The sequence below is a fragment of the Plectropomus leopardus genome, chromosome 21, assembly GCF_026936395.1.
Source record: "Plectropomus leopardus strain MGB_pleo_1.0 chromosome 21, ASM2693639v1, whole genome shotgun sequence".
Taxonomy (NCBI): domain Eukaryota; kingdom Metazoa; phylum Chordata; class Actinopteri; order Perciformes; family Serranidae; genus Plectropomus; species Plectropomus leopardus.
Genome location: NC_142196.1, coordinates 17,235,995 through 17,263,991, shown reverse-complemented (window position 1 = coordinate 17,263,991; position 27,997 = coordinate 17,235,995). Strand labels below are relative to the sequence as shown.

At 40.0% G+C, this 27,997-nt stretch overlaps 1 protein-coding gene across 1 annotated transcript in view; it reads left to right on the top strand.

Annotated features, from left to right (window-relative positions):
• The window catches only part of bdh1 (3-hydroxybutyrate dehydrogenase 1), a 58,866-nt gene that overhangs the window by 20,101 nt on the left and 10,768 nt on the right, over positions 1–27,997 (top strand). The window contains exons 2-4 of the mRNA XM_088072331.1: positions 25,379–25,489; positions 25,713–25,854; positions 25,968–26,120. Coding sequence (XP_087928457.1) covers positions 25,379–25,489; positions 25,713–25,854; positions 25,968–26,120 — 406 coding nt within the window. The remainder of the gene's footprint in view (positions 1–25,378; positions 25,490–25,712; positions 25,855–25,967; positions 26,121–27,997) is intronic.

The window sequence follows — 27,997 nt, the reverse complement described above, 5'->3', positions numbered from 1 at the left end:
AAGGCCCAAAACCTCATAATTTAGCATGTCCAAAAAATGGCCAACAAGGCAATAGTATAGTATGGCGAAAAAGTCAAATTTTGACCCCTCCTAAAAATGGCTGGAAACGATGCAGAATAGCTCGTGAGGCGTTATGTTACACCAAGTGGGAATTATGGACAAAAAGGCCCAAAACCTCATAATTTAGCATGTCCAAAAAATGGCCAACAAGGCAATAGTATAGTATGGCGAAAAAAAGTCAAATTTTGACCCCTCCTAAAATGGCTGGAAAGCGATGCAGAATAGCTCGTGAGAGGCGCGTTATGTTACACCAAGTGGGAATTATGGACAAAAAGGCCAAAACCTCATAATTTAGCATGTCCAAAAAATGGCCAACAAGGCAATAGTATAGTATGGCGAAAAAAGTCAAATTTTGACCCCTCCTAAAATGGCTGGAAACGATGCAGAATAGCTCAGAGAGGCGTTATGTTACACCAAGTGGGAATTATGGACAAAAAAGGCCCAAAACCTCATAATTTAGCATGTCCAAAAAATGGCCAACAAGGCAATAGTATAGTATGGCGAAAAAGTCAAATTTTGACCCTCCTAAAATGGCTGGAAACGATGCAGAATAGCTCGTGAAGGCGCGTTATGTTACACCAAGTGGGAATTATGGACAAAAAGGCCCAAAACCTCATAATTTAGCATGTCCAAAAAATGGCCAACAAGGCAATAGTATAGTATGGCGAAAAAAGTCAAATTTTGACCCCTCCTAAAATGGCTGGAAACGATGCAGAATAGCTCGTGAAAGGCGCGTTATGTTACACCAAGTGGGAATTATGGACAAAAAGGCCCAAAACCTCATAATTTAGCATGTCCAAAAAATGGCCAACAAGGCAATAGTATAGTATGGCGAAAAAAGTCAAATTTTGACCCCTCCTAAAAATGGCTGGAAACTTGCATGCAGAATAGCTCAGAGAGGCGCCGTTATGTTACACCAAGTGGGAATTATGGACAAAAAAGGCCCAAAACCTCATAATTTAGCATGTCCAAAAAAATGGCCAACAAGGCAATAGTATAGTATGGCGAAAAAAGTCAAATTTTGACCCCTCCTAAAAATGGCTGGAAACGATGCAGAATAGCTCGTAGAGGCGCGTTATGTTACACCAAGTGGGAATTATGGACAAAAAGGCCCAAAACCTCATAATTTAGCATGTCCAAAAAAATGGCCAACAAGGCAATAGTATAGTATGGCGAAAAAAGTCAAATTTTGACCCCTCCTAAAATGGCTGGAAACTATGCAGAATAGCTCGTGAGAGGCGCGTTATGTTACACCAAGTGGGAATTATGGACAAAAAAGGCCCAAAAACCTCATAATTTAGCATGTCCAAAAAATGGCCAACAAGGCAATAGTATAGTATGGCGAAAAAAGTCAAATTTTGACCCCTCCTAAAAATGGCTGGAAACGATGCAGAATAGCTCGTGAAAGCGCGTTATGTTACACCAAGTGGGAATTATGGACAAAAAGGCCCAAAACCTCATAATTTAGCATGTCCAAAAAATGGCCAACAAAGGCAATAGTATAGTATGGCGAAAAAAAGTCAAATTTTGACCCCTCCTAAAAATGGCTGGAAACTTGATGCAGAATAGCTCAGAGAGGCGTTATGTTACACCAAGTGGGAATTAAGAACAAAAAAGGCCCAAAACCTCATAATTTAGCATGTCCAAAAAAAATGGCCAACAAGGCAATAGTATAGTATGGCGAAAAAAGTCAAATTTTGACCCCTCCTAAAAATGGCTGGAAACGATGTAGAATAGCTCGTGAAGAGGCGTTATGTTACACCAAGTGGGAATTATGGACAAAAAGGCCCAAAACCTCATAATTTAGCATGTCCAAAAAATGGCCAACAAGGCAATAGTATAGTATGGCGAAAAAAGTCAAATTTTGACCCCTCCTAAAATGGCTGGAAACGATGCAGAATAGCTCGTGAGGCGGCGTTATGTTACACCAAGTGGGAATTATGGACAAAAAAGGCCAAAACCTCATAATTTAGCATGTCCAAAAAATGGCCAACAAGGCAATAGTATAGTATGGCTAAAAAGTCAAATTTTGACCCCTCCTAAAAATGGCTGGAAACGATGCAGAATAGCTCGTGAGAGGCGTTATGTTACACCAAGTGGGAATTATGGACAAAAAGGCCCAAAACCTCATAATTTAGCATGTCCAAAAATGGCCAACAAGGCAATAGTATAGTATGGCGAAAAAGTCAAATTTTGACCCCTCCTAAAATGGCTGGAAACGATGCAGAATAGCTCAGAGAGGCGTTATGTTACACCAAGTGGGAATTATGGACAAAAAAGGCCAAAACCTCATAATTTAGCATGTCCAAAAAATGGCCAACAAGGCAATAGTATAGTATGGCGAAAAAGTCAAATTTTGACCCTCCTAAAAATGGCTGGAAACGATGCAGAATAGCTCGTGAGAGGCGCGTTATGTTACACCAAGTGGGAATTATGGACAAAAGGCCCAAAACCTCATAATTTAGCATGTCCAAAAAAATGGCCAACAAGGCAATAGTATAGTATGGCGAAAAAGTCAAATTTTGACCCCTCCTAAAAATGGCTGGAAACGATGCAGAATAGCTCAGAGAGGCGTTATGTTACACCAAGTGGGAATTATGGACAAAAAGGCCCAAAACCTCATAATTTAGCATGTCCAAAAAATGGCCAACAAGGCAATAGTATAGTATGGCGAAAAAAGTCAAATTTTGACCCCTCCTAAAATGGCTGGAAACGATGCAGAATAGCTCAGAGAGGCGTTATGTTACACCAAGTGGGAATTATGGACAAAAAGGCCCAAAACCTCATAATTTAGCATGTCCAAAAAATGGCCAACAAGGCAATAGTATAGTATGGCGAAAAAAGTCAAATTTTGACCCCTCCTAAAAATGGCTGGAAACGATGCAGAATAGCTCAAATGAAGCGCCGTTATGTTACACCAAGTGGGAATTATGGACAAAAAGGCCAAAACCTCATAATTTAGCATGTCCAAAAATGGCCAACAAGGCAATAGTATAGTATGGCGAAAAAAGTCAAATTTTGACCCCTCCTAAAATGGCTGGAAACGATGCAGAATAGCTCAGAGGCGCGTTATGTTACACCAAGTGGGAATTATGGACAAAAAGGCCCAAAACCTCATAATTTAGCATGTCCAAAAAATGGCCAACAAGGCAATAGTATAGTATGGCGAAAAAAGTCAAATTTTGACCCCTCCTAAAAATGGCTGGAAACGATGCAGAATAGCTCAGAGAAGCGCGTTATGTTACACCAAGTGGGAATTATGGACAAAAAAGGCCCAAAACCTCATAATTTAGCATGTCCAAAAAATGGCCAACAAGGCAATAGTATAGTATGGCGAAAAAAGTCAAATTTTGACCCCTCCTAAAATGGCTGGAAACGATGCAGAATAGCTCGTAGAGAGGCGTTATGTTACACCAAGTGGGAATTATGGACAAAAAGGCCCAAAACCTCATAATTTAGCATGTCCAAAAAAATGGCCAACAAGGCAATAGTATAGTATGGCGAAAAAGTCAAATTTTGACCCTCCTAAAATGGCTGGAAACGATGCAGAATAGCTCAGAGAGGCGTTATGTTACACCAAGTGGGAATTATGGACAAAAAGGCCAAAACCTCATAATTTAGCATGTCCAAAAAATGGCCAACAAGGCAATAGTATAGTATGGCGAAAAAGTCAAATTTTGACCCCTCCTAAAATGGCTGGAAACGATGCAGAATAGCTCAGAGAGGCGCGTTATGTTACACCAAGTGGGAATTATGGACAAAAAAGGCCCAAAACCTCATAATTTAGCATGTCCAAAAAATGGCCAACAAGGCAATAGTATAGTATGGCGAAAAAAAGTCAAATTTTGACCCCTCCTAAAATGGCTGGAAAGCGATGCAGAATAGCTCAGAGAGGCGCCGTTATGTTACACCAAGTGGGAATTATGGACAAAAAGGCCAAAACCTCATAATTTAGCATGTCCAAAAAAATGGCCAACAAGGCAATAGTATAGTATGGCGAAAAAAGTCAAATTTTGACCCCTCCTAAAAATGGCTGGAAACGATGCAGAATAGCTCAGAGAGGCGCCGTTATGTTACACCAAGTGGGAATTATGGACAAAAAGGCCCAAAACCTCATAATTTAGCATGTCCAAAAAATGGCCAACAAGGCAATAGTATAGTATGGCGAAAAAAAGTCAAATTTTGACCCCTCCTAAAATGGCTGGAAACGATGCAGAATAGCTCGTGAGAGGCGCCGTTATGTTACACCAAGTGGGAATTATGGACAAAAAGGCCAAAACCTCATAATTTAGCATGTCCAAAAAAATGGCCAACAAGGCAATAGTATAGTATGGCGAAAAAAGTCAAATTTTGACCCCTCCTAAAATGGCTGGAAACGATGCAGAATAGCTCGTGAAGGCGGCGTTATGTTACACCAAGTGGGAATTATGGACAAAAAAGGCCAAAACCTCATAATTTAGCATGTCCAAAAAATGGCCAACAAGGCAATAGTATAGTATGGCGAAAAAAGTCAAATTTTGACCCCTCCTAAAAATGGCTGGAAACGATGCAGAATAGCTCAGAGAGGCGCGTTATGTTACACCAAGTGAGAATTATGGACAAAAAAGGCCAAAAACCTCATAATTTAGCATGTCCAAAAAAATGGCCAACAAGGCAATAGTATAGTATGGCGAAAAAAGTCAAATTTTGACCCCTCCTAAAAATGGCTGGAAACGATGCAGAATAGCTCAGAGAGGCGCGTTATGTTACACCAAGTGGGAATTATGGACAAAAAGGCCCAAAACCTCATAATTTAGCATGTCCAAAAAATGGCCAACAAGGCAATAGTATAGTATGGCGAAAAAAGTCAAATTTTGACCCCTCCTAAAAATGGCTGGAAACGATGCAGAATAGCTCAGAGAGGCGCGTTATGTTACACCAAGTGGGAATTATGGACAAAAAGGCCCAAAACCTCATAATTTAGCATGTCCAAAAAAATGGCCAACAAGGCAATAGTATAGTATGGCGAAAAAGTCAAATTTTGACCCCTCCTAAAAATGGCTGGAAACGATGCAGAATAGCTCGTGAAGTAGCGTTATGTTACACCAAGTGGGAATTATGGACAAAAAGGCCCAAAACCTCATAATTTAGCATGTCCAAAAAATGGCCAACAAGGCAATAGTATAGTATGGCGAAAAAAGTCAAATTTTGACCCCTCCTAAAATGGCTGGAAACGATGCAGAATAGCTCAGAGAGGCGTTATGTTACACCAAGTGGGAATTATGGACAAAAAGGCCAAAAACCTCATAATTTAGCATGTCCAAAAAATGGCCAACAAGGCAATAGTATAGTATGGCGAAAAAAGTCAAATTTTGACCCCTCCTAAAAATGGCTGGAAACGATGCAGAATAGCTCAGAGAGGCGCCAAGTTATGTTACACCAAGTGGGAATTATGGACAAAAAAGGCCAAAACCTCATAATTTAGCATGTCCAAAAAATGGCCAACAAGGCAATAGTATAGTATGGCGAAAAAAGTCAAATTTTGACCCCTCCTAAAATGGCTGGAAACGATGCAGAATAGCTCGTGAAGAGGCGTTATGTTACACCAAGTGGGAATTATGGACAAAAAGGCCAAAACCTCATAATTTAGCATGTCCAAAAAATGGCCAACAAGGCAATAGTATAGTATGGCGAAAAAAGTCAAATTTTGACCCCTCCTAAAATGGCTGGAAACGATGCAGAATAGCTCAGAGAGGCGTTATGTTACACCAAGTGGGAATTATGGACAAAAAGGCCAAAACCTCATAATTTAGCATGTCCAAAAAATGGCCAACAAGGCAATAGTATAGTATGGCGAAAAAAGTCAAATTTTGACCTCCTAAAAATGGCTGGAAACGATGCAGAATAGCTCAGAGAGGCGCCGTTATGTTACACCAAGTGGGAATTATGGACAAAAAAGGCCAAAACCTCATAATTTAGCATGTCCAAAAAATGGCCAACAAGGCAATAGTATAGTATGGCGAAAAAAGTCAAATTTTGACCCCTCCTAAAAATGGCTGGAAACGATGCAGAATAGCTCGTAGAGGCGCGTTATGTTACACCAAGTGGGAATTATGGACAAAAAGGCCAAAACCTCATAATTTAGCATGTCCAAAAAATGGCCAACAAGGCAATAGTATAGTATGGCGAAAAAGTCAAATTTTGACCCCTCCTAAAATGGCTGGAAACGATGCAGAATAGCTCAGAGAGGCGTTATGTTACACCAAGTGGGAATTATGGACAAAAAGGCCAAAACCTCATAATTTAGCATGTCCAAAAAATGGCCAACAAGGCAATAGTATAGTATGGCGAAAAAAAGTCAAATTTTGACCCCTCCTAAAAATGGCTGGAAACGATGCAGAATAGCTCAGAGAGGCGTTATGTTACACCAAGTGGGAATTATGGACAAAAAGGCCAAAACCTCATAATTTAGCATGTCCAAAAAAATGGCCAACAAGGCAATAGTATAGTATGGCGAAAAAAGTCAAATTTTGACCCCTCCTAAAATGGCTGGAAACGATGCAGAATAGCTCGTAGAGGCGCTGTTATGTTACACCAAGTGGAAATTATGGACAAAAAAGGCCAAAACCCTCATAATTTAGAATTTCAAAAAAATGGCCAACAAGGCAATAGTATAGTATGGCGAAAAAAGTCAAATTTTGACCCCTCCTAAAATGGCTGGAAACGATGCAGAATAGCTCGAGAGGCGCCAAGTTATGTTACACCAAGTGGGAATTATGGACAAAAAGGCCAAAAACCTCATAATTTAGCATGTCCAAAAAATGGCCAACAAGGCAATAGTATAGTATGGCGAAAAAGTCAAATTTTGACCCTCCTAAAATGGCTGGAAACGATGCAGAATAGCTCGTGAGGCGCGTTATGTTACACCAAGTGGGAATTATGGACAAAAAGGCCAAAAACCTCATAATTTAGCATGTCCAAAAAAATGGCCAACAAGGCAATAGTATAGTATGGCGAAAAAAGTCAAATTTTGACCCTCCTAAAATGGCTGGAAACGATGCAGAATAGCTCAGTGAGGCGCGTTATGTTACACCAAGTGGGAATTATGGACAAAAAGGCCAAAACCTCATAATTTAGCATGTCCAAAAAATGGCCAACAAGGCAATAGTATAGTATGGCGAAAAAAGTCAAATTTTGACCCTCCTAAAAATGGCTGGAAACGATGCAGAATAGCTCGTGAAGGCGTTATGTTACACCAAGTGGGAATTATGGACAAAAAGGCCAAAAACCTCATAATTTAGCATGTCCAAAAAATGGCCAACAAGGCAATAGTATAGTATGGCGAAAAAAGTCAAATTTTGACCCTCCTAAAATGGCTGGAAACGATGCAGAATAGCTCAGAGAAGGCGTTATGTTACACCAAGTGGGAATTATGGACAAAAAGGCCAAAAACCTCATAATTTAGCATGTCCAAAAAATGGCCAACAAGGCAATAGTATAGTATGGCGAAAAAGTCAAATTTTGACCCTCCTAAAAATGGCTGGAAACGATGCAGAATAGCTCAGAGAGGCGCGTTATGTTACACCAAGTGGGAATTATGGACAAAAAGGCCAAAACCTCATAATTTAGCATGTCCAAAAAATGGCCAACAAGGCAATAGTATAGTATGGCGAAAAAAGTCAAATTTTGACCCCTCCTAAAAATGGCTGGAAACGATGCAGAATAGCTCAGAGAGGCGTTATGTTACACCAAGTGGGAATTATGGACAAAAAAGGCCCAAAACCTCATAATTTAGCATGTCCAAAAAATGGCCAACAAGGCAATAGTATAGTATGGCGAAAAAAGTCAAATTTTGACCCCTCCTAAAATGGCTGGAAACGATGCAGAATAGCTCGTGAGGCGCGTTATGTTACACCAAGTGGGAATTATGGACAAAAAGGCCAAAACCTCATAATTTAGCATGTCCAAAAAATGGCCAACAAGGCAATAGTATAGTATGGCGAAAAAAAGTCAAATTTTGACCCCTCCTAAAATGGCTGGAAACGATGCAGAATAGCTCAGAGAGGCGCGTTATGTTACACCAAGTGGGAATTATGGACAAAAAGGCCCAAAACCTCATAATTTAGCATGTCCAAAAAATGGCCAACAAGGCAATAGTATAGTATGGCGAAAAAAGTCAAATTTTGACCCTCCTAAAAATGGCTGGAAACGATGCAGAATAGCTCGTGAGAGGCGTTATGTTACACCAAGTGGGAATTATGGACAAAAAAGGCCCAAAACCTCATAATTTAGCATGTCCAAAAAATGGCCAACAAGGCAATAGTATAGTATGGCGAAAAAGTCAAATTTTGACCCCTCCTAAAAATGGCTGGAAACGATGCAGAATAGCTCAGAGGCGCGTTATGTTACACCAAGTGGGAATTATGGACAAAAAAGGCCAAAACCTCATAATTTAGCATGTCCAAAAAAATGGCCAACAAGGCAATAGTATAGTATGGCGAAAAAGTCAAATTTTGACCCCTCCTAAAATGGCTGGAAACGATGCAGAATAGCTCAGAGAGGCGTTATGTTACACCAAGTGGGAATTATGGACAAAAAAGGCCAAAAACCTCATAATTTAGCATGTCCAAAAAAATGGCCAACAAGGCAATAGTATAGTATGGCGAAAAAAGTCAAATTTTGACCCCTCCTAAAAATGGCTGGAAACGATGCAGAATAGCTCAGAGAGGCGCGTTATGTTACACCAAGTGGGAATTATGGACAAAAAGGCCAAAACCTCATAATTTAGCATGTCCAAAAAATGGCCAACAAGGCAATAGTATAGTATGGCGAAAAAAGTCAAATTTTGACCCTCCTAAAATGGCTGGAAACGATGCAGAATAGCTCGTGAGGCGCTTATGTTACACCAAGTGGGAATTATGGACAAAAAGGCCAAAAACCTCATAATTTAGCATGTCCAAAAAATGGCCAACAAGGCAATAGTATAGTATGGCGAAAAAAGTCAAATTTTGACCCCTCCTAAAATGGCTGGAAACGATGCAGAATAGCTCAGAGAGGCGCGTTATGTTACACCAAGTGGGAATTATGGACAAAAAAGGCCAAAACCTCATAATTTAGCATGTCCAAAAAATGGCCAACAAGGCAATAGTATAGTATGGCGAAAAAAGTCAAATTTTGACCCCTCCTAAAATGGCTGGAAACGATGCAGAATAGCTCAGAGAGGCGTTATGTTACACCAAGTGGGAATTATGGACAAAAAGGCCAAAACCTCATAATTTAGCATGTCCAAAAAATGGCCAACAAGGCAATAGTATAGTATGGCGAAAAAAGTCAAATTTTGACCCCTCCTAAAAATGGCTGGAAACGATGCAGAATAGCTCAGAGAGGCGCCGTTATGTTACACCAAGTGGGAATTATGGACAAAAAGGCCAAAACCTCATAATTTAGCATGTCCAAAAAATGGCCAACAAGGCAATAGTATAGTATGGCGAAAAAAGTCAAATTTTGACCCCTCCTAAAATGGCTGGAAGCGATGCAGAATAGCTCGAGAGGCGGCGTTATGTTACACCAAGTGGGAATTATGGACAAAAAAGGCCAAAACCTCATAATTTAGCATGTCCAAAAAATGGCCAACAAGGCAATAGTATAGTATGGCGAAAAAAGTCAAATTTTGACCCCTCCTAAAATGGCTGGAAACGATGCAGAATAGCTCAGAGAGGCGTTATGTTACACCAAGTGGGAATTATGGACAAAAAGGCCCAAAACCTCATAATTTAGCATGTCCAAAAAATGGCCAACAAGGCAATAGTATAGTATGGCTAAAAAGTCAAATTTTGACCCCTCCTAAAATGGCTGGAAACGATGCAGAATAGCTCGTAGAGGCGCGTTATGTTACACCAAGTGGGAATTATGGACAAAAAAGGCCAAAAACCTCATAATTTAGCATGTCCAAAAAAAATGGCCAACAAGGCAATAGTATAGTATGGCGAAAAAAGTCAAATTTTGACCCCTCCTAAAAATGGCTGGAAAGGATGCAGAATAGCTCGTAGAGGCGTTATGTTACACCAAGTGGGAATTATGGACAAAAAGGCCCAAAACCTCATAATTTAGCATGTCCAAAAAAATGGCCAACAAGGCAATAGTATAGTATGGCGAAAAAAGTCAAATTTTGACCCCTCCTAAAATGGCTGGAAACGATGCAGAATAGCTCAGAGAGGCGCGTTATGTTACACCAAGTGGGAATTATGGACAAAAAGGCCCAAAACCTCATAATTTAGCATGTCCAAAAAAATGGCCAACAAGGCAATAGTATAGTATGGCGAAAAAAGTCAAATTTTGACCCTCCTAAAAATGGCTGGAAACGATGCAGAATAGCTCAGAGGCGCGTTATGTTACACCAAGTGGGAATTATGGACAAAAAGGCCCAAAACCTCATAATTTAGCATGTCCAAAAAATGGCCAACAAGGCAATAGTATAGTATGGCGAAAAAAGTCAAATTTTGACCCCTCCTAAAATGGCTGGAAACGATGCAGAATAGCTCAGAGAGGCGTTATGTTACACCAAGTGGGAATTATGGACAAAAAAGGCCCAAAACCTCATAATTTAGCATGTCCAAAAAAATGGCCAACAAGGCAATAGTATAGTATGGCGAAAAAAGTCAAATTTTGACCCCTCCTAAAATGGCTGGAAACGATGCAGAATAGCTCAGAGAGGCGTTATGTTACACCAAGTGGGAATTATGGACAAAAAGGCCCAAAACCTCATAATTTAGCATGTCCAAAAAATGGCCAACAAGGCAATAGTATAGTATGGCGAAAAAAGTCAAATTTTGACCCTCCTAAAAATGGCTGGAAACGATGCAGAATAGCTCGTGAGGCGCCAAGTTATGTTACACCAAGTGGGAATTATGGACAAAAAAGGCCAAAACCTCATAATTTAGCATGTCCAAAAAATGGCCAACAAGGCAATAGTATAGTATGGCGAAAAAAAGTCAAATTTTGACCCCTCCTAAAAATGGCTGGAAACGATGCAGAATAGCTCGAGAGGCGCCAAGTTATGTTACACCAAGTGGGAATTATGGACAAAAAGGCCAAAAACCTCATAATTTAGCATGTCCAAAAAATGGCCAACAAGGCAATAGTATAGTATGGCGAAAAAAGTCAAATTTTGACCCCTCCTAAAAATGGCTGGAAACGATGCAGAATAGCTCGTAGAGGCGCGTTATGTTACACCAAGTGGGAATTATGGACAAAAAAGGCCCAAAACCTCATAATTTAGCATGTCCAAAAAATGGCCAACAAGGCAATAGTATAGTATGGCGAAAAAGTCAAATTTTGACCCCTCCTAAAATGGCTGGAAACGATGCAGAATAGCTCAGAGAGGCGCGTTATGTTACACCAAGTGGGAATTATGGACAAAAAGGCCAAAACCTCATAATTTAGCATGTCCAAAAAATGGCCAACAAGGCAATAGTATAGTATGGCGAAAAAGTCAAATTTTGACCCTCCTAAAAATGGCTGGAAACGATGCAGAATAGCTCGTGAAGAGGCGCGTTATGTTACACCAAGTGGGAATTATGGACAAAAAGGCCCAAAACCTCATAATTTAGCATGTCCAAAAAATGGCCAACAAGGCAATAGTATAGTATGGCGAAAAAAGTCAAATTTTGACCCTCCTAAAATGGCTGGAAACGATGCAGAATAGCTCAGAGAGGCGTTATGTTACACCAAGTGGGAATTATGGACAAAAAGGCCAAAACCTCATAATTTAGCATGTCCAAAAAATGGCCAACAAGGCAATAGTATAGTATGGCGAAAAAGTCAAATTTTGACCCCTCCTAAAATGGCTGGAAACGATGCAGAATAGCTCAGAGAGGCGTTATGTTACACCAAGTGGGAATTATGGACAAAAAGGCCAAAACCTCATAATTTAGCATGTCCAAAAAATGGCCAACAAGGCAATAGTATAGTATGGCGAAAAAAGTCAAATTTTGACCCCTCCTAAAAATGGCTGGAAACGATGCAGAATAGCTCGTGAGGCGCCGTTATGTTACACCAAGTGGGAATTATGGACAAAAGGCCAAAACCTCATAATTTAGCATGTCCAAAAAATGGCCAACAAGGCAATAGTATAGTATGGCGAAAAAGTCAAATTTTGACCCCTCCTAAAATGGCTGGAAACGATGCAGAATAGCTCGTGAGAGGCGTTATGTTACACCAAGTGGGAATTATGGACAAAAAAGGCCAAAACCTCATAATTTAGCATGTCCAAAAAATGGCCAACAAGGCAATAGTATAGTATGGCGAAAAAAGTCAAATTTTGACCCTCCTAAAATGGCTGGAAACGATGCAGAATAGCTCGTGAGGCGCGTTATGTTACACCAAGTGGGAATTATGGACAAAAAGGCCCAAAACCTCATAATTTAGCATGTCCAAAAAATGGCCAACAAGGCAATAGTATAGTATGGCGAAAAAAGTCAAATTTTGACCCCTCCTAAAATGGCTGGAAACGATGCAGAATAGCTCGTGAGGCGTTATATGTTACACCAAGTGGGAATTATGGACAAAAAAGGCCAAAAACCTCATAATTTAGCATGTCCAAAAAATGGCCAACAAGGCAATAGTATAGTATGGCGAAAAAGTCAAATTTTGACCCCTCCTAAAAATGGCTGGAAACGATGCAGAATAGCTCAGAGGCGCCGTTATGTTACACCAAGTGGGAATTATGGACAAAAAGGCCCAAAACCTCATAATTTAGCATGTCCAAAAAATGGCCAACAAGGCAATAGTATAGTATGGCTAAAAAGTCAAATTTTGACCCCTCCTAAAATGGCTGGAAACGATGCAGAATAGCTCGAGAGGCGCGTTATGTTACACCAAGTGGGAATTATGGACAAAAAAGGCCAAAACCTCATAATTTAGCATGTCCAAAAAATGGCCAACAAGGCAATAGTATAGTATGGCGAAAAAAGTCAAATTTTGACCCCTCCTAAAAATGGCTGGAAGCGATGCAGAATAGCTCGAGGCGCGTTATGTTACACCAAGTGGGAATTATGGACAAAAAGGCCAAAACCTCATAATTTAGCATGTCCAAAAAAATGGCCAACAAGGCAATAGTATAGTATGGCGAAAAAGTCAAATTTTGACCCCTCCTAAAATGGCTGGAAACGATGCAGAATAGCTCAGAGAGGCGCGTTATGTTACACCAAGTGGGAATTATGGACAAAAAGGCCAAAACCTCATAATTTAGCATGTCCAAAAAAATGGCCAACAAGGCAATAGTATAGTATGGCGAAAAAGTCAAATTTTGACCCCTCCTAAAAATGGCTGGAAACGATGCAGAATAGCTCAGAGAGGCGTTATGTTACACCAAGTGGGAATTATGGACAAAAAAGGCCAAAACCTCATAATTTAGCATGTCCAAAAAATGGCCAACAAGGCAATAGTATAGTATGGCGAAAAAGTCAAATTTTGACCCCTCCTAAAAATGGCTGGAAACGATGCAGAATAGCTCAGAGAGGCGTTATGTTACACCAAGTGGGAATTATGGACAAAAAGGCCCAAAACCTCATAATTTAGCATGTCCAAAAAATGGCCAACAAGGCAATAGTATAGTATGGCGAAAAAAGTCAAATTTTGACCCCTCCTAAAAATGGCTGGAAACGATGCAGAATAGCTCAGAGAGGCGCTGTTATGTTACACCAAGTGGGAATTATGGACAAAAAGGCCCAAAACCTCATAATTTAGCATGTCCAAAAATGGCCAACAAGGCAATAGTATAGTATGGCGAAAAAGTCAAATTTTGACCCCTCCTAAAAATGGCTGGAAACGATGCAGAATAGCTCAGAGAGGCGTTATGTTACACCAAGTGGGAATTATGGACAAAAAGGCCCAAAACCTCATAATTTAGCATGTCCAAAAAATGGCCAACAAGGCAATAGTATAGTATGGCGAAAAAAGTCAAATTTTGACCCCTCCTAAAAATGGCTGGAAACGATGCAGAATAGCTCGTGAAGAGGCGTTATGTTACACCAAGTGGGAATTATGGACAAAAAAGGCCAAAAACCTCACAATTTAGCATGTCCAAAAAAATGGCCAACAAGGCAATAGTATAGTATGGCGAAAAAAGTCAAATTTTGACCCCTCCTAAAAATGGCTGGAAACGATGCAGAATAGCTCAGAGAGGCGTTATGTTACACCAAGTGGGAATTATGGACAAAAAAGGCCAAAACCTCATAATTTAGCATGTCCAAAAAATGGCCAACAAGGCAATAGTATAGTATGGCTAAAAAGTCAAATTTTGACCCCTCCTAAAAATGGCTGGAAACGATGCAGAATAGCTCAGAGGCGTTATGTTACACCAAGTGGGAATTATGGACAAAAAAGGCCAAAAACCTCATAATTTAGCATGTCCAAAAAATGGCCAACAAGGCAATAGTATAGTATGGCGAAAAAAGTCAAATTTTGACCCTCCTAAAATGGCTGGAAACGATGCAGAATAGCTCAGAGAGGCGCGTTATGTTACACCAAGTGGGAATTATGGACAAAAAGGCCAAAAACCTCATAATTTAGCATGTCCAAAAAAATGGCCAACAAGGCAATAGTATAGTATGGCAAAAAAGGCAAATGTGGACCCCTCCTAAAAATGGCGGGAAACGATGCAGAATAGCTCGTAGAGGCGCGTTATGTTACACCAAGTGGGAATTATGGAAAAAAAGGCCCAAAACCTCATAATTTAGCATGTCCAAAAAAATGGCCAACAAGGCAAGAGTATAGTATGGCGAAAAAAGTCAAATTTTGACCCCTCCTAAAATGGCTGGAAACGATGCAGAATAGCTCAGAGAGGCGCCGTTATGTTACACCAAGTGGGAATTATGGACAAAAAGGCCAAAACCTCATAATTTAGCATGTCCAAAAAATGGCCAACAAGGCAATAGTATAGTATGGCGAAAAAAGTCAAATTTTGACCCCTCCTAAAATGGCTGGAAACGATGCAGAATAGCTCAGAGAGGCGTTATGTTACACCAAGTGGGAATTATGGACAAAAAGGCCAAAAACCTCATAATTTAGCATGTCCAAAAAATGGCCAACAAGGCAATAGTATAGTATGGCGAAAAAAGTCAAATTTTGACCCCTCCTAAAAATGGCTGGAAACGATGCAGAATAGCTCAGAGGCGCGTTATGTTACACCAAGTGGGAATTATGGACAAAAAAGGCCAAAACCTCATAATTTAGCATGTCCAAAAAATGGCCAACAAGGCAATAGTATAGTATGGCGAAAAAAGTCAAATTTTGACCCCTCCTAAAATGGCTGGAAACGATGCAGAATAGCTCAGAGAAGGCGTTATGTTACACCAAGTGGGAATTATGGACAAAAGGCCCAAAACCTCATAATTTAGCATGTCCAAAAAAATGGCCAACAAGGCAATAGTATAGTATGGCGAAAAAAGTCAAATTTTGACCCCTCCTAAAAATGGCTGGAAACGATGCAGAATAGCTCGTAGAGGCGCCGTTATGTTACACCAAGTGGGAATTATGGACAAAAAGGCCCAAAACCTCATAATTTAGCATGTCCAAAAAAATGGCCAACAAGGCAATAGTATAGTATGGCGAAAAAAGTCAAATTTTGACCCCTCCTAAAAAAGGCTGGAAACGATGCAGAATAGCTCAGAGAGGCGCGTTATGTTACACCAAGTGGGAATTATGGACAAAAAGGCCCAAAACCTCATAATTTAGCATGTCCAAAAAATGGCCAACAAGGCAATAGTATAGTATGGCGAAAAAAGTCAAATTTTGACCCCTCCTAAAATGGCTGGAAACGATGCAGAATAGCTCAGAGAGGCGCGTTATGTTACACCAAGTGGGAATTATGGACAAAAAGGCCCAAAAACCTCATAATTTAGCATGTCCAAAAAAATGGCCAACAAGGCAATAGTATAGTATGGCGAAAAAAGTCAAATTTTGACCCCTCCTAAAAATGGCTGGAAACGATGCAGAATAGCTCCTGGAGGCTCGTTATGTTACACCAAGTGGGAATTATGGACAAAAAAGGCCAAAAACCTCATAATTTAGCATGTCCAAAAAATGGCCAACAAGGCAATAGTATAGTATGGCGAAAAAAGTCAAATTTTGACCCCCCCTAAAATGGCTGGAAACGATGCAGAATAGCTCGTAGAGGCGCGTTATGTTACACCAAGTGGGAATTATGGACAAAAAAGGCCCAAAACCTCATAATTTAGCATGTCCAAAAAAATGGCCAACAAGGCAATAGTATAGTATGGCTAAAAAGTCAAATTTTGACCCCTCCTAAAAATGGCTGGAAAGCGATGCAGAATAGCTCAGAGAGGCGCGTTATGTTACACCAAGTGGGAATTATGGACAAAAAGGCCCAAAACCTCATAATTTAGCATGTCCAAAAAATGGCCAACAAGGCAATAGTATAGTATGGCGAAAAAAGTCAAATTTTGACCCCTCCTAAAATGGCTGGAAACGATGCAGAATAGCTCAGTGAAGTAGCGTTATGTTACACCAAGTGGGAATTATGGACAAAAAGGCCCAAAACCTCATAATTTAGCATGTCCAAAAATGGCCAACAAGGCAATAGTATAGTATGGCGAAAAAAGTCAAATTTTGACCCCTCCTAAAAATGGCTGGAAACGATGCAGAATAGCTCAGAGAGGCGTTATGTTACACCAAGTGGGAATTATGGACAAAAAAGGCCCAAAACCTCATAATTTAGCATGTCCAAAAAATGGCCAACAAGGCAATAGTATAGTATGGCCAAAATAGTCACATTTTGCCCCCTCCTCACAATGGCTGGAAACGATGCAGAATAGCTCGTAGAGGCGCGTTATGTTACACCAAGTGGGAATTATGGACAAAAAGGCCAAAAACCTCATAATTTAGCATGTCCAAAAAATGGCCAACAACGCAAGAGTATAGTATGGCGAAAAAGTCAAATTTTGACCCCTCCTAAAATGGCTGGAAACGATGCAGAATAGCTCGTGAAGTAGCGTTATGTTACACCAAGTGGGAATTATGGACAAAAAGGCCCAAAACCTCATAATTTAGCATGTCCAAAAAATGGCCAACAAGGCAATAGTATAGTATGGCGAAAAAAGTCAAATTTTGACCCTCCTAAAAATGGCTGGAAACGATGCAGAATAGCTCAGAGAGGCGCGTTATGTTACACCAAGTGGGAATTATGGACAAAAAGGCCAAAACCTCATAATTTAGCATGTCCAAAAAATGGCCAACAAGGCAATAGTATAGTATGGCGAAAAAAGTCAAATTTTGACCCCTCCTAAAAATGGCTGGAAACGATGCAGAATAGCTCGTGAGGCGCCGTTATGTTACACCAAGTGGGAATTATGGACAAAAAAGGCCAAAACCTCATAATTTAGCATGTCCAAAAAATGGCCAACAAGGCAATAGTATAGTATGGCGAAAAAAGTCAAATTTTGACCCCTCCTAAAAATGGCTGGAAACGATGCAGAATAGCTCAGAGAGGCGCCAAGTTATGTTACACCAAGTGGGAATTATGGACAAAAAGGCCCAAAACCTCATAATTTAGCATGTCCAAAAAATGGCCAACAAGGCAATAGTATAGTATGGCGAAAAAGTCAAATTTTGACCCTCCTAAAATGGCTGGAAACGATGCAGAATAGCTCGTGAAGGCGCGTTATGTTACACCAAGTGGGAATTATGGACAAAAAGGCCCAAAACCTCATAATTTAGCATGTCCAAAAAATGGCCAACAAGGCAATAGTATAGTATGGCGAAAAAAGTCAAATTTTGACCCCTCCTAAAATGGCTGGAAACGATGCAGAATAGCTCAGAGAGGCGCCAAGTTATGTTACACCAAGTGGGAATTATGGACAAAAAGGCCAAAACCTCATAATTTAGCATGTCCAAAAAAATGGCCAACAAGGCAATAGTATAGTATGGCGAAAAAGTCAAATTTTGACCCCTCCTAAAATGGCTGGAAACGATGCAGAATAGCTTTCGTAGAGGCGGCGTTATGTTACACCAAGTGGGAATTATGGACAAAAAGGCCAAAACCTCATAATTTAGCATGTCCAAAAAAATGGCCAACAAGGCAATAGTATAGTATGGCGAAAAAAGTCAAATTTTGACCCCTCCTAAAATGGCTGGAAACGATGCAGAATAGCTCAGAGAGGCGCGTTATGTTACACCAAGTGGGAATTATGGACAAAAAGGCCAAAAACCTCATAATTTAGCATGTCCAAAAAAATGGCCAACAAGGCAATAGTATAGTATGGCGAAAAAAGTCAAATTTTGACCCTCCTAAAAATGGCTGGAAACGATGCAGAATAGCTCAGAGAGGCGTTATGTTACACCAAGTGGGAATTATGGACAAAAAGGCCAAAACCTCATAATTTAGCATGTCCAAAAAATGGCCAACAAGGCAATAGTATAGTATGGCTAAAAAGTCAAATTTTGACCCCTCCTAAAAATGGCTGGAAACGATGCAGAATAGCTCAGAGAGGCGTTATGTTACACCAAGTGGGAATTATGGACAAAAAGGCCAAAACCTCATAATTTAGCATGTCCAAAAAATGGCCAACAAGGCAATAGTATAGTATGGCGAAAAAAAGTCAAATTTTGACCCTCCTAAAATGGCTGGAAACGATGCAGAATAGCTCAGAGAGGCGCGTTAAGGTACACCAAGGGGAAATAATTGACAAAAAAGGCCAAAAACCTCATAATTTAAGATGTCCAAAAAAAATGGCCAACAAGGCAATAGTATAGTATGGCGAAAAAGTCAAATTTTGACCCCTCCTAAAAATGGCTGGAAACGATGCAGAATAGCTCAGAGAGGCGCCGTTATGTTACACCAAGTGGGAATTATGGACAAAAAGGCCAAAACCTCATAATTTAGCATGTCCAAAAAATGGCCAACAAGGCAATAGTATAGTATGGCTAAAAAAGTCAAATTTTGACCCTCCTAAAATGGCTGAAAACGATGCAGAATAGCTCGTAGAGGCGCGTTATGTTACACCAAGTGGGAATTATGGACAAAAAAGGCCAAAAACCTCATAATTTAGCATGTCCAAAAAAATGGCCAACAAGGCAATAGTATAGTATGGCGAAAAAAGTCAAATTTTGACCCCTCCTAAAAATGGCTGGAAACGATGCAGAATAGCTCGAGAGGCGCCGTTATGTTACACCAAGTGGGAATTATGGACAAAAAGGGCCCAAAACCTCATAATTTAGCATGTCCAAAAAAATGGCCAACAAGGCAATAGTATAGTATGGCGAAAAAAGTCAATTTTTGACCCCTCCTAAAAATGGCTGGAAACGATGCAGAATAGCTCAGTGAGGCGCGTTATGTTACACCAAGTGGGAATTATGGACAAAAAGGCCCAAAACCTCATAATTTAGCATGTCCAAAAAAATGGCCAACAAGGCAATAGTATAGTATGGCTAAAAAGTCAAATTTTGACCCCTCCTAAAAATGGCTGGAAACGATGCAGAATAGCTCAGAGGCGCGTTATGTTACACCAAGTGGGAATTATGGACAAAAAGGCCCAAAACCTCATAATTTAGCATGTCCAAAAAATGGCCAACAAGGCAATAGTATAGTATGGCGAAAAAGTCAAATTTTGACCCCTCCTAAAAATGGCTGGAAACTTGATGCAGAATAGCTCAGTGAGGCGGCGTTATGTTACATCAAGTGGGAATTATGGACAATAAGGGCCCAAAACCTCATAATTTAGCATGTCCAAAAAAATGGCCAACAAGGCAATAGTATAGTATGGCGAAAAAAGTCAAATTTTGACCCCTCCTAAAAATGGCTGGAAACGATGCAGAATAGCTCGTAGAGGCGCGTTATGTTACACCAAGTGGGAATTATGGACAAAAAAGGCCAAAAACCTCATAATTTAGCATGTCCAAAAAAATGGCCAACAAGGCAATAGTATAGTATGGCGAAAAAAGTCAAATTTTGACCCCTCCTAAAATGGCTGGAAACGATGCAGAATAGCTCAGAGAGGCGTTATGTTACACCAAGTGGGAATTATGGACAAAAAGGCCAAAAACCTCATAATTTAGCATGTCCAAAAAATGGCCAACAAGGCAATAGTATAGTATGGCGAAAAAAGTCAAATTTTGACCCTCCTAAAAATGGCTGGAAACGATGCAGAATAGCTCAGAGAGGCGCGTTATGTTACACCAAGTGGGAATTATGGACAAAAGGCCCAAAACCTCATAATTTAGCATGTCCAAAAAATGGCCAACAAGGCAATAGTATAGTATGGCGAAAAAAGTCAAATTTTGACCCCTCCTAAAATGGCTGGAAACGATGCAGAATAGCTCAGAGGCGCGTTATGTTACACCAAGTGGGAATTATGGACAAAAAAGGCCAAAAACCTCATAATTTAGCATGCCAAAAAAAAATGGCCAACAAGGCAATAGTATAGTATGGCGAAAAAAGTCAAATTTTGACCCCTCCTAAAAATGGCTGGAAACGATGCAGAATAGCTCGTAGAGGCGCGTTATGTTACACCAAGTGGGAATTATGGACAAAAAAGGCCAAAAACCTCATAATTTAGCATGTCCAAAAAAATGGCCAACAAGGCAATAGTATAGTATGGCGAAAAAAGTCAAATTTTGACCCCTCCTAAAATGGCTGGAAACGATGCAGAATAGCTCGTGAAGAGGCGCGTTATGTTACACCAAGTGGGAATTATGGACAAAAAGGCCAAAACCTCATAATTTAGCATGTCCAAAAAATGGCCAACAAGGCAATAGTATAGTATGGCGAAAAAAGTCAAATTTTGACCCCTCCTAAAAATGGCTGGAAACGATGCAGAATAGCTCAGAGGCGCGTTATGTTACACCAAGTGGGAATTATGGACAAAAAAGGCCCAAAAACCTCATAATTTAGCATGTCCAAAAAATGGCCAACAAGGCAATAGTATAGTATGGCGAAAAAAGTCAAATTTTGACCCCTCCTAAAATGGCTGGAAACGATGCAGAATAGCTCAGTGAAGTAGCGTTATGTTACACCAAGTGGGAATTATGGACAAAAAGGCCCAAACCTCATAATTTAGCATGTCCAAAAAATGGCCAACAAGGCAATAGTATAGTATGGCGAAAAAGTCAAATTTTGACCCCTCCTAAAAATGGCTGGAAACGATGCAGAATAGCTCAGTGAAGGCGTTATGCTACACCAAGCTGGAATTATTGACAAAAAAAGGCCAAAAACCTCATAATTTAGCATGTCCAAAAAAATTGGCCAACAAGGCAATAGTATAGTATGGCGAAAAAAGTCAAATTTTGAGCCCTCCTAAAAATGGCTGGAAAGGATGCAGAATAGCTCGAGAGGCGCGTTATGTTACACCAAGTGGGAATTATGGACAAAAAGGCCAAAACCTCATAATTTAGCATGTCCAAAAAATGGCCAACAAGGCAATAGTATAGTATGGCGAAAAAAGTCAAATTTTGACCCCTCCTAAAATGGCTGGAAACGATGCAGAATAGCTCAGAGAGGCGCGTTATGTTACACCAAGTGGGAATTATGGACAAAAAAGGCCCAAAACCTCATAATTTAGCATGTCCAAAAAATGGCCAACAAGGCAATAGTATAGTATGGCGAAAAAAGTCAAATTTTGACCCCTCCTAAAAATGGCTGGAAACGATGCAGAATAGCTCGAGAGGCGCGTTATGTTACACCAAGTGGGAATTATGGACAAAAAGGCCAAAAACCTCATAATTTAGCATGTCCAAAAAATGGCCAACAAGGCAATAGTATAGTATGGCGAAAAAGTCAAATTTTGACCCCTCCTAAAATGGCTGGAAACGATGCAGAATAGCTCAGAGAGGCGCGTTATGTTACACCAAGTGGGAATTATGGAAAAAAAAGGCCAAAAACCTCATAATTTAGCATGTCCAAAAAAATGGCCAACAAGGCAATAGTATAGTATGGCGAAAAAGTCAAATTTTGACCCCTCCTAAAAATGGCTGGAAGCGATGCAGAATAGCTCAGAGAGGCGCCGTTATGTTACACCAAGTGGGAATTATGGACAAAAAGGCCAAAAACCTCATAATTTAGCATGTCCAAAAAATGGCCAACAAGGCAATAGTATAGTATGGCGAAAAAAGTCAAATTTTGACCCCTCCTAAAATGGCTGGAAACGATGCAGAATAGCTCGTGAGGCGCCGTTATGTTACACCAAGTGGGAATTATGGACAAAAAGGCCAAAAACCTCATAATTTAGCATGTCCAAAAAATGGCCAACAAGGCAATAGTATAGTATGGCGAAAAAAGTCAAATTTTGACCCCTCCTAAAATGGCTGGAAACGATGCAGAATAGCTCAGAGAGGCGCGTTATGTTACACCAAGTGGGAATTATGGACAAAAAGGCCAAAAACCTCATAATTTAGCATGTCCAAAAAAATGGCCAACAAGGCAATAGTATAGTATGGCGAAAAAGTCAAATTTTGACCCCTCCTAAAAATGGCTGGAAACGATGCAGAATAGCTCAGAGAGGCGTTATGTTACACCAAGTGGGAATTATGGACAAAAAGGCCAAAAACCTCATAATTTAGCATGTCCAAAAAATGGCCAACAAGGCAATAGTATAGTATGGCGAAAAAAGTCAAATTTTGACCCCTCCTAAAATGGCTGGAAACGATGCAGAATAGCTCAGAGAGGCGGCGTTATGTTACACCAAGTGGGAATTATGGACAAAAAGGCCAAAAACCTCATAATTTAGCATGTCCAAAAAATGGCCAACAAGGCAATAGTATAGTATGGCGAAAAAAAGTCAAATTTTGACCCTCCTAAAATGGCTGGAAACGATGCAGAATAGCTCTTAGAGGCGCGTTATGTTACACCAAGTGGGAATTATGGACAAAAAAGGCCAAAAACCTCATAATTTAGCATGTCCAAAAAATGGCCAACAAGGCAATAGTATAGTATGGCGAAAAAAAGTCAAATTTTGACCCCTCCTAAAAATGGCTGGAAACGATGCAGAATAGCTCAGAGGCGTTATGTTACACCAAGTGGGAATTATGGACAAAAAAGGCCAAAACCTCATAATTTAGCATGTCCAAAAAATGGCCAACAAGGCAATAGTATAGTATGGCTTAAAAAGTCAAATTTTGACCCTCCTAAAATGGCTGGAAACGATGCAGAATAGCTCGTAGAGGCGCGTTTATGTTACACCAAGTGGGAATTATGGACAAAAAAGCGCAAAACCTCATAATTTAGCATGTCCAAGAAAATGGCCAACAAGGCAATAGTATAGTATGGCGAAAAAAGTCAAATTTTGACCCCTCCTAAAATGGCTGGAAACGATGCAGAATAGCTCGTGAAGAGGCGTTATGTTACACCAAGTGGGAATTATGGACAAAAAGGCCAAAACCTCATAATTTAGCATGTCCAAAAAATGGCCAACAAGGCAATAGTATAGTATGGCGAAAAAAGTCAAATTTTGACCCCTCCTAAAATGGCTGGAAACGATGCAGAATAGCTCAGAGAGGCGCGTTATGTTACACCAAGTGGGAATTATGGACAAAAAAGGCCAAAAACCTCATAATTTAGCATGTCCAAAAAAATGGCCAACAAGGCAATAGTATAGTATGGCGAAAAAAGTCAAATTTTGACCCCTCCTAAAAATGGCTGGAAACGATGCAGAATAGCTCGTGAGGCGCGTTATGTTACACCAAGTGGGAATTATGGACAAAAAAGGCCCAAAACCTCATAATTTAGCATGTCCAAAAAAATGGCCAACAAGGCAATAGTATAGTATGGCGAAAAAAGTCAAATTTTGACCCCTCCTAAAAATGGCTGGAAACGATGCAGAATAGCTCGTAGAGGCGCGTTATGTTACACCAAGTGGGAATTATGGACAAAAAAGGCCAAAAACCTCATAATTTAGCATGTCCAAAAAATGGACCACAAGGCAATAGTATAGTATGGCGAAAAAAGTCAAATTTTGACCCCTCTAAAAATGGCTGGAAACGATGCAGAATAGCTCGTGAGAGGCGTTATGTTACACCAAGTGGGAATTATGGACAAAAAAGGCCAAAAACCTCATAATTTAGCATGTCCAAAAAAATGGCCAACAAGGCAATAGTATAGTATGGCGAAAAAAGTCAAATTTTGACCCCTCCTAAAAATGGCTGGAAACGATGCAGAATAGCTCGTAGAGGCGCGTTATGTTACACCAAGTGGGAATTATGGACAAAAAAGGCCAAAAACCTCATAATTTAGCATGTCCAAAAAAATGGCCAACAAGGCAATAGTATAGTATGGCGAAAAAAGTCAAATTTTGACCCCTCCTAAAAATGGCTGGAAACGATGCAGAATAGCTCGTAGAGGCGCGTTATGTTACACCAAGTGGGAATTATGGACAAAAAAGGCCAAAAACCTCATAATTTAGCATGTCCAAAAAAATGGCCAACAAGGCAATAGTATAGTATGGCGAAAAAAGTCAAATTTTGACCCCTCCTAAAAATGGCTGGAAACGATGCAGAATAGCTCGTAGAGGCGCGTTATGTTACACCAAGTGGGAATTATGGACAAAAAAGGCCAAAAACCTCATAATTTAGCATGCCAAAAAAAAATGGCCAACAACACTCACATATATGCATATATATATATACACACACACACACACATACATAGAGACACACACCCTTCATGGACAAAAGTATGGGACACTTTCACATTAAACTTAGAGGAGCTTTCATGACATATTGAGTTGGTCCCCCCTTCACAGCTGTAACAGTTTGCACCCTTCTGGGAAGGCTTTCTACACAATTTTGGAGTGTCTCTATGGGAACTGTACCCATTCATCCAGATTTTATACACCTGTGGCAATGGGACTGAATTGATGAAAACACCTGAATTTAATGATGAAGAGGTGTGGCCTAATACTTTTGTCCATATATATATGTATACATATGTATACCTATATATTAAGTTTCATAGTCTTATCCATTAAAAACTCAAATGTAGCCAATTAAAATCACAACACAATATTTAATGCAAGTAATTTCCTTTTTTTAAAATGAAAGTCATGACTTGAAATATATTTGAAAATTGAATGCTGTGTTAAAGTTTTCACGTTTCACGTGACAATTGTTTCAATTTCTTTTACAATTCCTCGTTTTATAACTTAGACATTCCATCCGATATCATTGCATGTGAGATTCACATTGTTTGTTTGTTTGATTAACATTTTGTTAATCTTTGATGGGTTTTTTGAGAACCTATCAAAGGTTCTCAAAAAACCTATCAAAGTGAAATTTGCATTGATACCTCGTTAAATTTTGTAAAAGTCTTAATATCTTGTGCCTCCCTCTGCAGGTGAAAGGGAAAGCTGTGTTTGTGACAGGCTGTGATAGTGGATTTGGTCATGCACTTGCCAAACATCTACACAAGCTTGGCTTCACGGTCTTTGCTGGATGTCTCTTTAAGGTATGGATGAAACATGCAGTAACTACTCATCGACTGAAACAGTTTTAAAGAGGTACCAATGCAGCTTCACAGCCTGTAATGGCACTGTACAAAAGCAAGCAAAATATATTTACCACTTGTTGAAAAGTACATTAAATAATAGTATTTTCAAAAGCATTCAATTAGTGCAGTCCATGTTAATGTCAGCGGTTGGTGTAACTGAGCAGGTGTGTCACCCTTACAGGATAATGGTGGAGAGGGTGCAAAGGAGCTGGAAGAATTTCATTCAGATCGCATGAAGGTAGTCCAGCTGGATGTGTGTAGTGAAGAGCAGGTGAACCAGGCTGTAGAATACATCAAAGACAACCTGGAGGATTCAGAGAGAGGTAAATGACTCACATGTATTCACTCACATACAAGTATATAAAAGAAAGAATAATGTGTGTGTTCATTTAAATACCTCTTTAAATATCCCCAACAATCTGATCACATGATCCAGGTCTGTGGGCTGTGGTGAACAATGCTGGTGTGTCAACGTTTGGAGAAGTAGAGTTCACCTCCATTGACACCTACAAGCAGGTGTCAGAGGTCAATCTGTGGGGCACCATCAGGGTCACCAAAGCAGTTCTGCCGTTGATCCGCAGGGCCAAAGGTAAGCAGCTGGAAAGTAAACTGTACATTTGAACTTAGTGACATATAAACATGATTGAGTTCAATAATGTCCAAAGTGGCAGTGCGAAACTGCACCTTTTTAAGTAACTTCATTTTGTTACCAGATATTTTTCACATTACATTCCGGTCATTTTCTGTAACCGCATGTCCTCGTAAGGGTCGCGGGGGGGCTGGAGCCAATCCCAGCTGTCATCGGGCGGATTCCAATTTTCTAAAAGTACTGCAAGAATTCTTTAAAAAAAATTTTTTTGAAAGAAAGCAGTGCAACCAAACAATAAGTTGTGCTTGACAATGCTTAACAATGCAAACAAGCCTGGAATTGAAAGACCAATTAAAAAGTCTGAAATTAAACATGATGTCTCACGTGAAAAGGAATTTCTTAACACTGTTGCAAAATGCTAAAAATTAGGAAAACAGCAATAACAATTTACACTGACAAGTAAAACATAATAAAATAGTTAAAGGAAATAAAATAATATAATCAAGGTATGAATTAATGGAAGTGTAAAACCTCTATGCATAAACTAGAGGGGCAAAAGAAACACTAACATCTAACTACGTTTGTGAGGAATAATACCATAAATGACTCACAAAGGGAGTTGGCATTGTGTTGAATAGTTGACCAATTTATTGCTTCACAGCAACAGTTGAACATTCACAATACTGATCTCTTTGTATGAAATATAACAAAATAGAGCTCATTAAAATAAAAGATAAACAAAAGAATGAGTCTCTGGGGAGTTGGGCTCTCCAACTCAGATAGTCCTTTAAAGCTGGGATTTCCAAGCGCTTCAGTCGTTCAGTGTTTGTGTCCTGAAGTGTGTTCAGTGTTCATAGATGCTACTACCCAGGTAGTGTTATGTGTGTGATCTTATCTGGAATCAGAGTGAATAATAAAGCAAATCTGACATCCTCTGCAAACCGGTCCTATGGCTGGCCACACTGTGTTCACAACTATCCAGTCTTTCTGGGCTGGGCTCACCATCACTAAATTCATTAGTAAATCGGGTACTTAAAAATTTTTTTTTAAATAAACCTACGCAAATAGTGCAGAATTGCAAGTTTTCCTGTTCTGTTTCTATCATGAGACCTCTCACTATCTTTTTCAAGGTATTTTACAATGTATATCTAAAAACTGAGGAAATCCATACACAAAAATGAACTAATTTGCCATATGTCACAACAATTTAAGCGTTTTAGCAACAAAAGACGTAAATTACTCATCGTGAATTGCAATAAGTCAAGGCATTTTAATAAATAAATGATTTATCTTTTTAAACCTGTGCATTCTTGATTATACTGACACTCTGTGGCTGTATAAGTTCATCAGAGTGACAGCCTCGGGGAAGAAACTGTTTCCGTGTCAGGTTGTTTTGGCGTGCAGTGACCTGTAACGCCTACCAGACGGGAGGAGTTTGAACAGTTTGTGTGTGGGGTGTGTGGGGTCTGCTGCGATGTTACCTGACCCCAGACCGGTATAAGTCCTGGATGGAGGGAAGGTTGGTCCCGATAATCCACTCTGCAGACCTGATTGTCCTTTGCAGTCTGTTCTGGTCCTGTTAGGTGGCAGATCCAAACCAGACAGTGATGGATGTTTAGAGAACAGCCTGGATGATGGTGGTGTAGAACAGGCTCAGCAGCTCCTGGAGCAGGTGGAAAATCCTGAGTTGTCCAGGAAGTACAGCCTCTGCTGGGCCTTTTTCCAGATAGATGGACACATTCTTCACCATCTAATATCGTCATATTGCACACCCCTAGTTGAATGCAGAGCTGAAGTCCACAAACAGGATCCTTGCGTACATCCCTGGGGAGTCGAGGTGTTGCAGGATGTAGTGCTGTCCCATGCTAACTGCATCG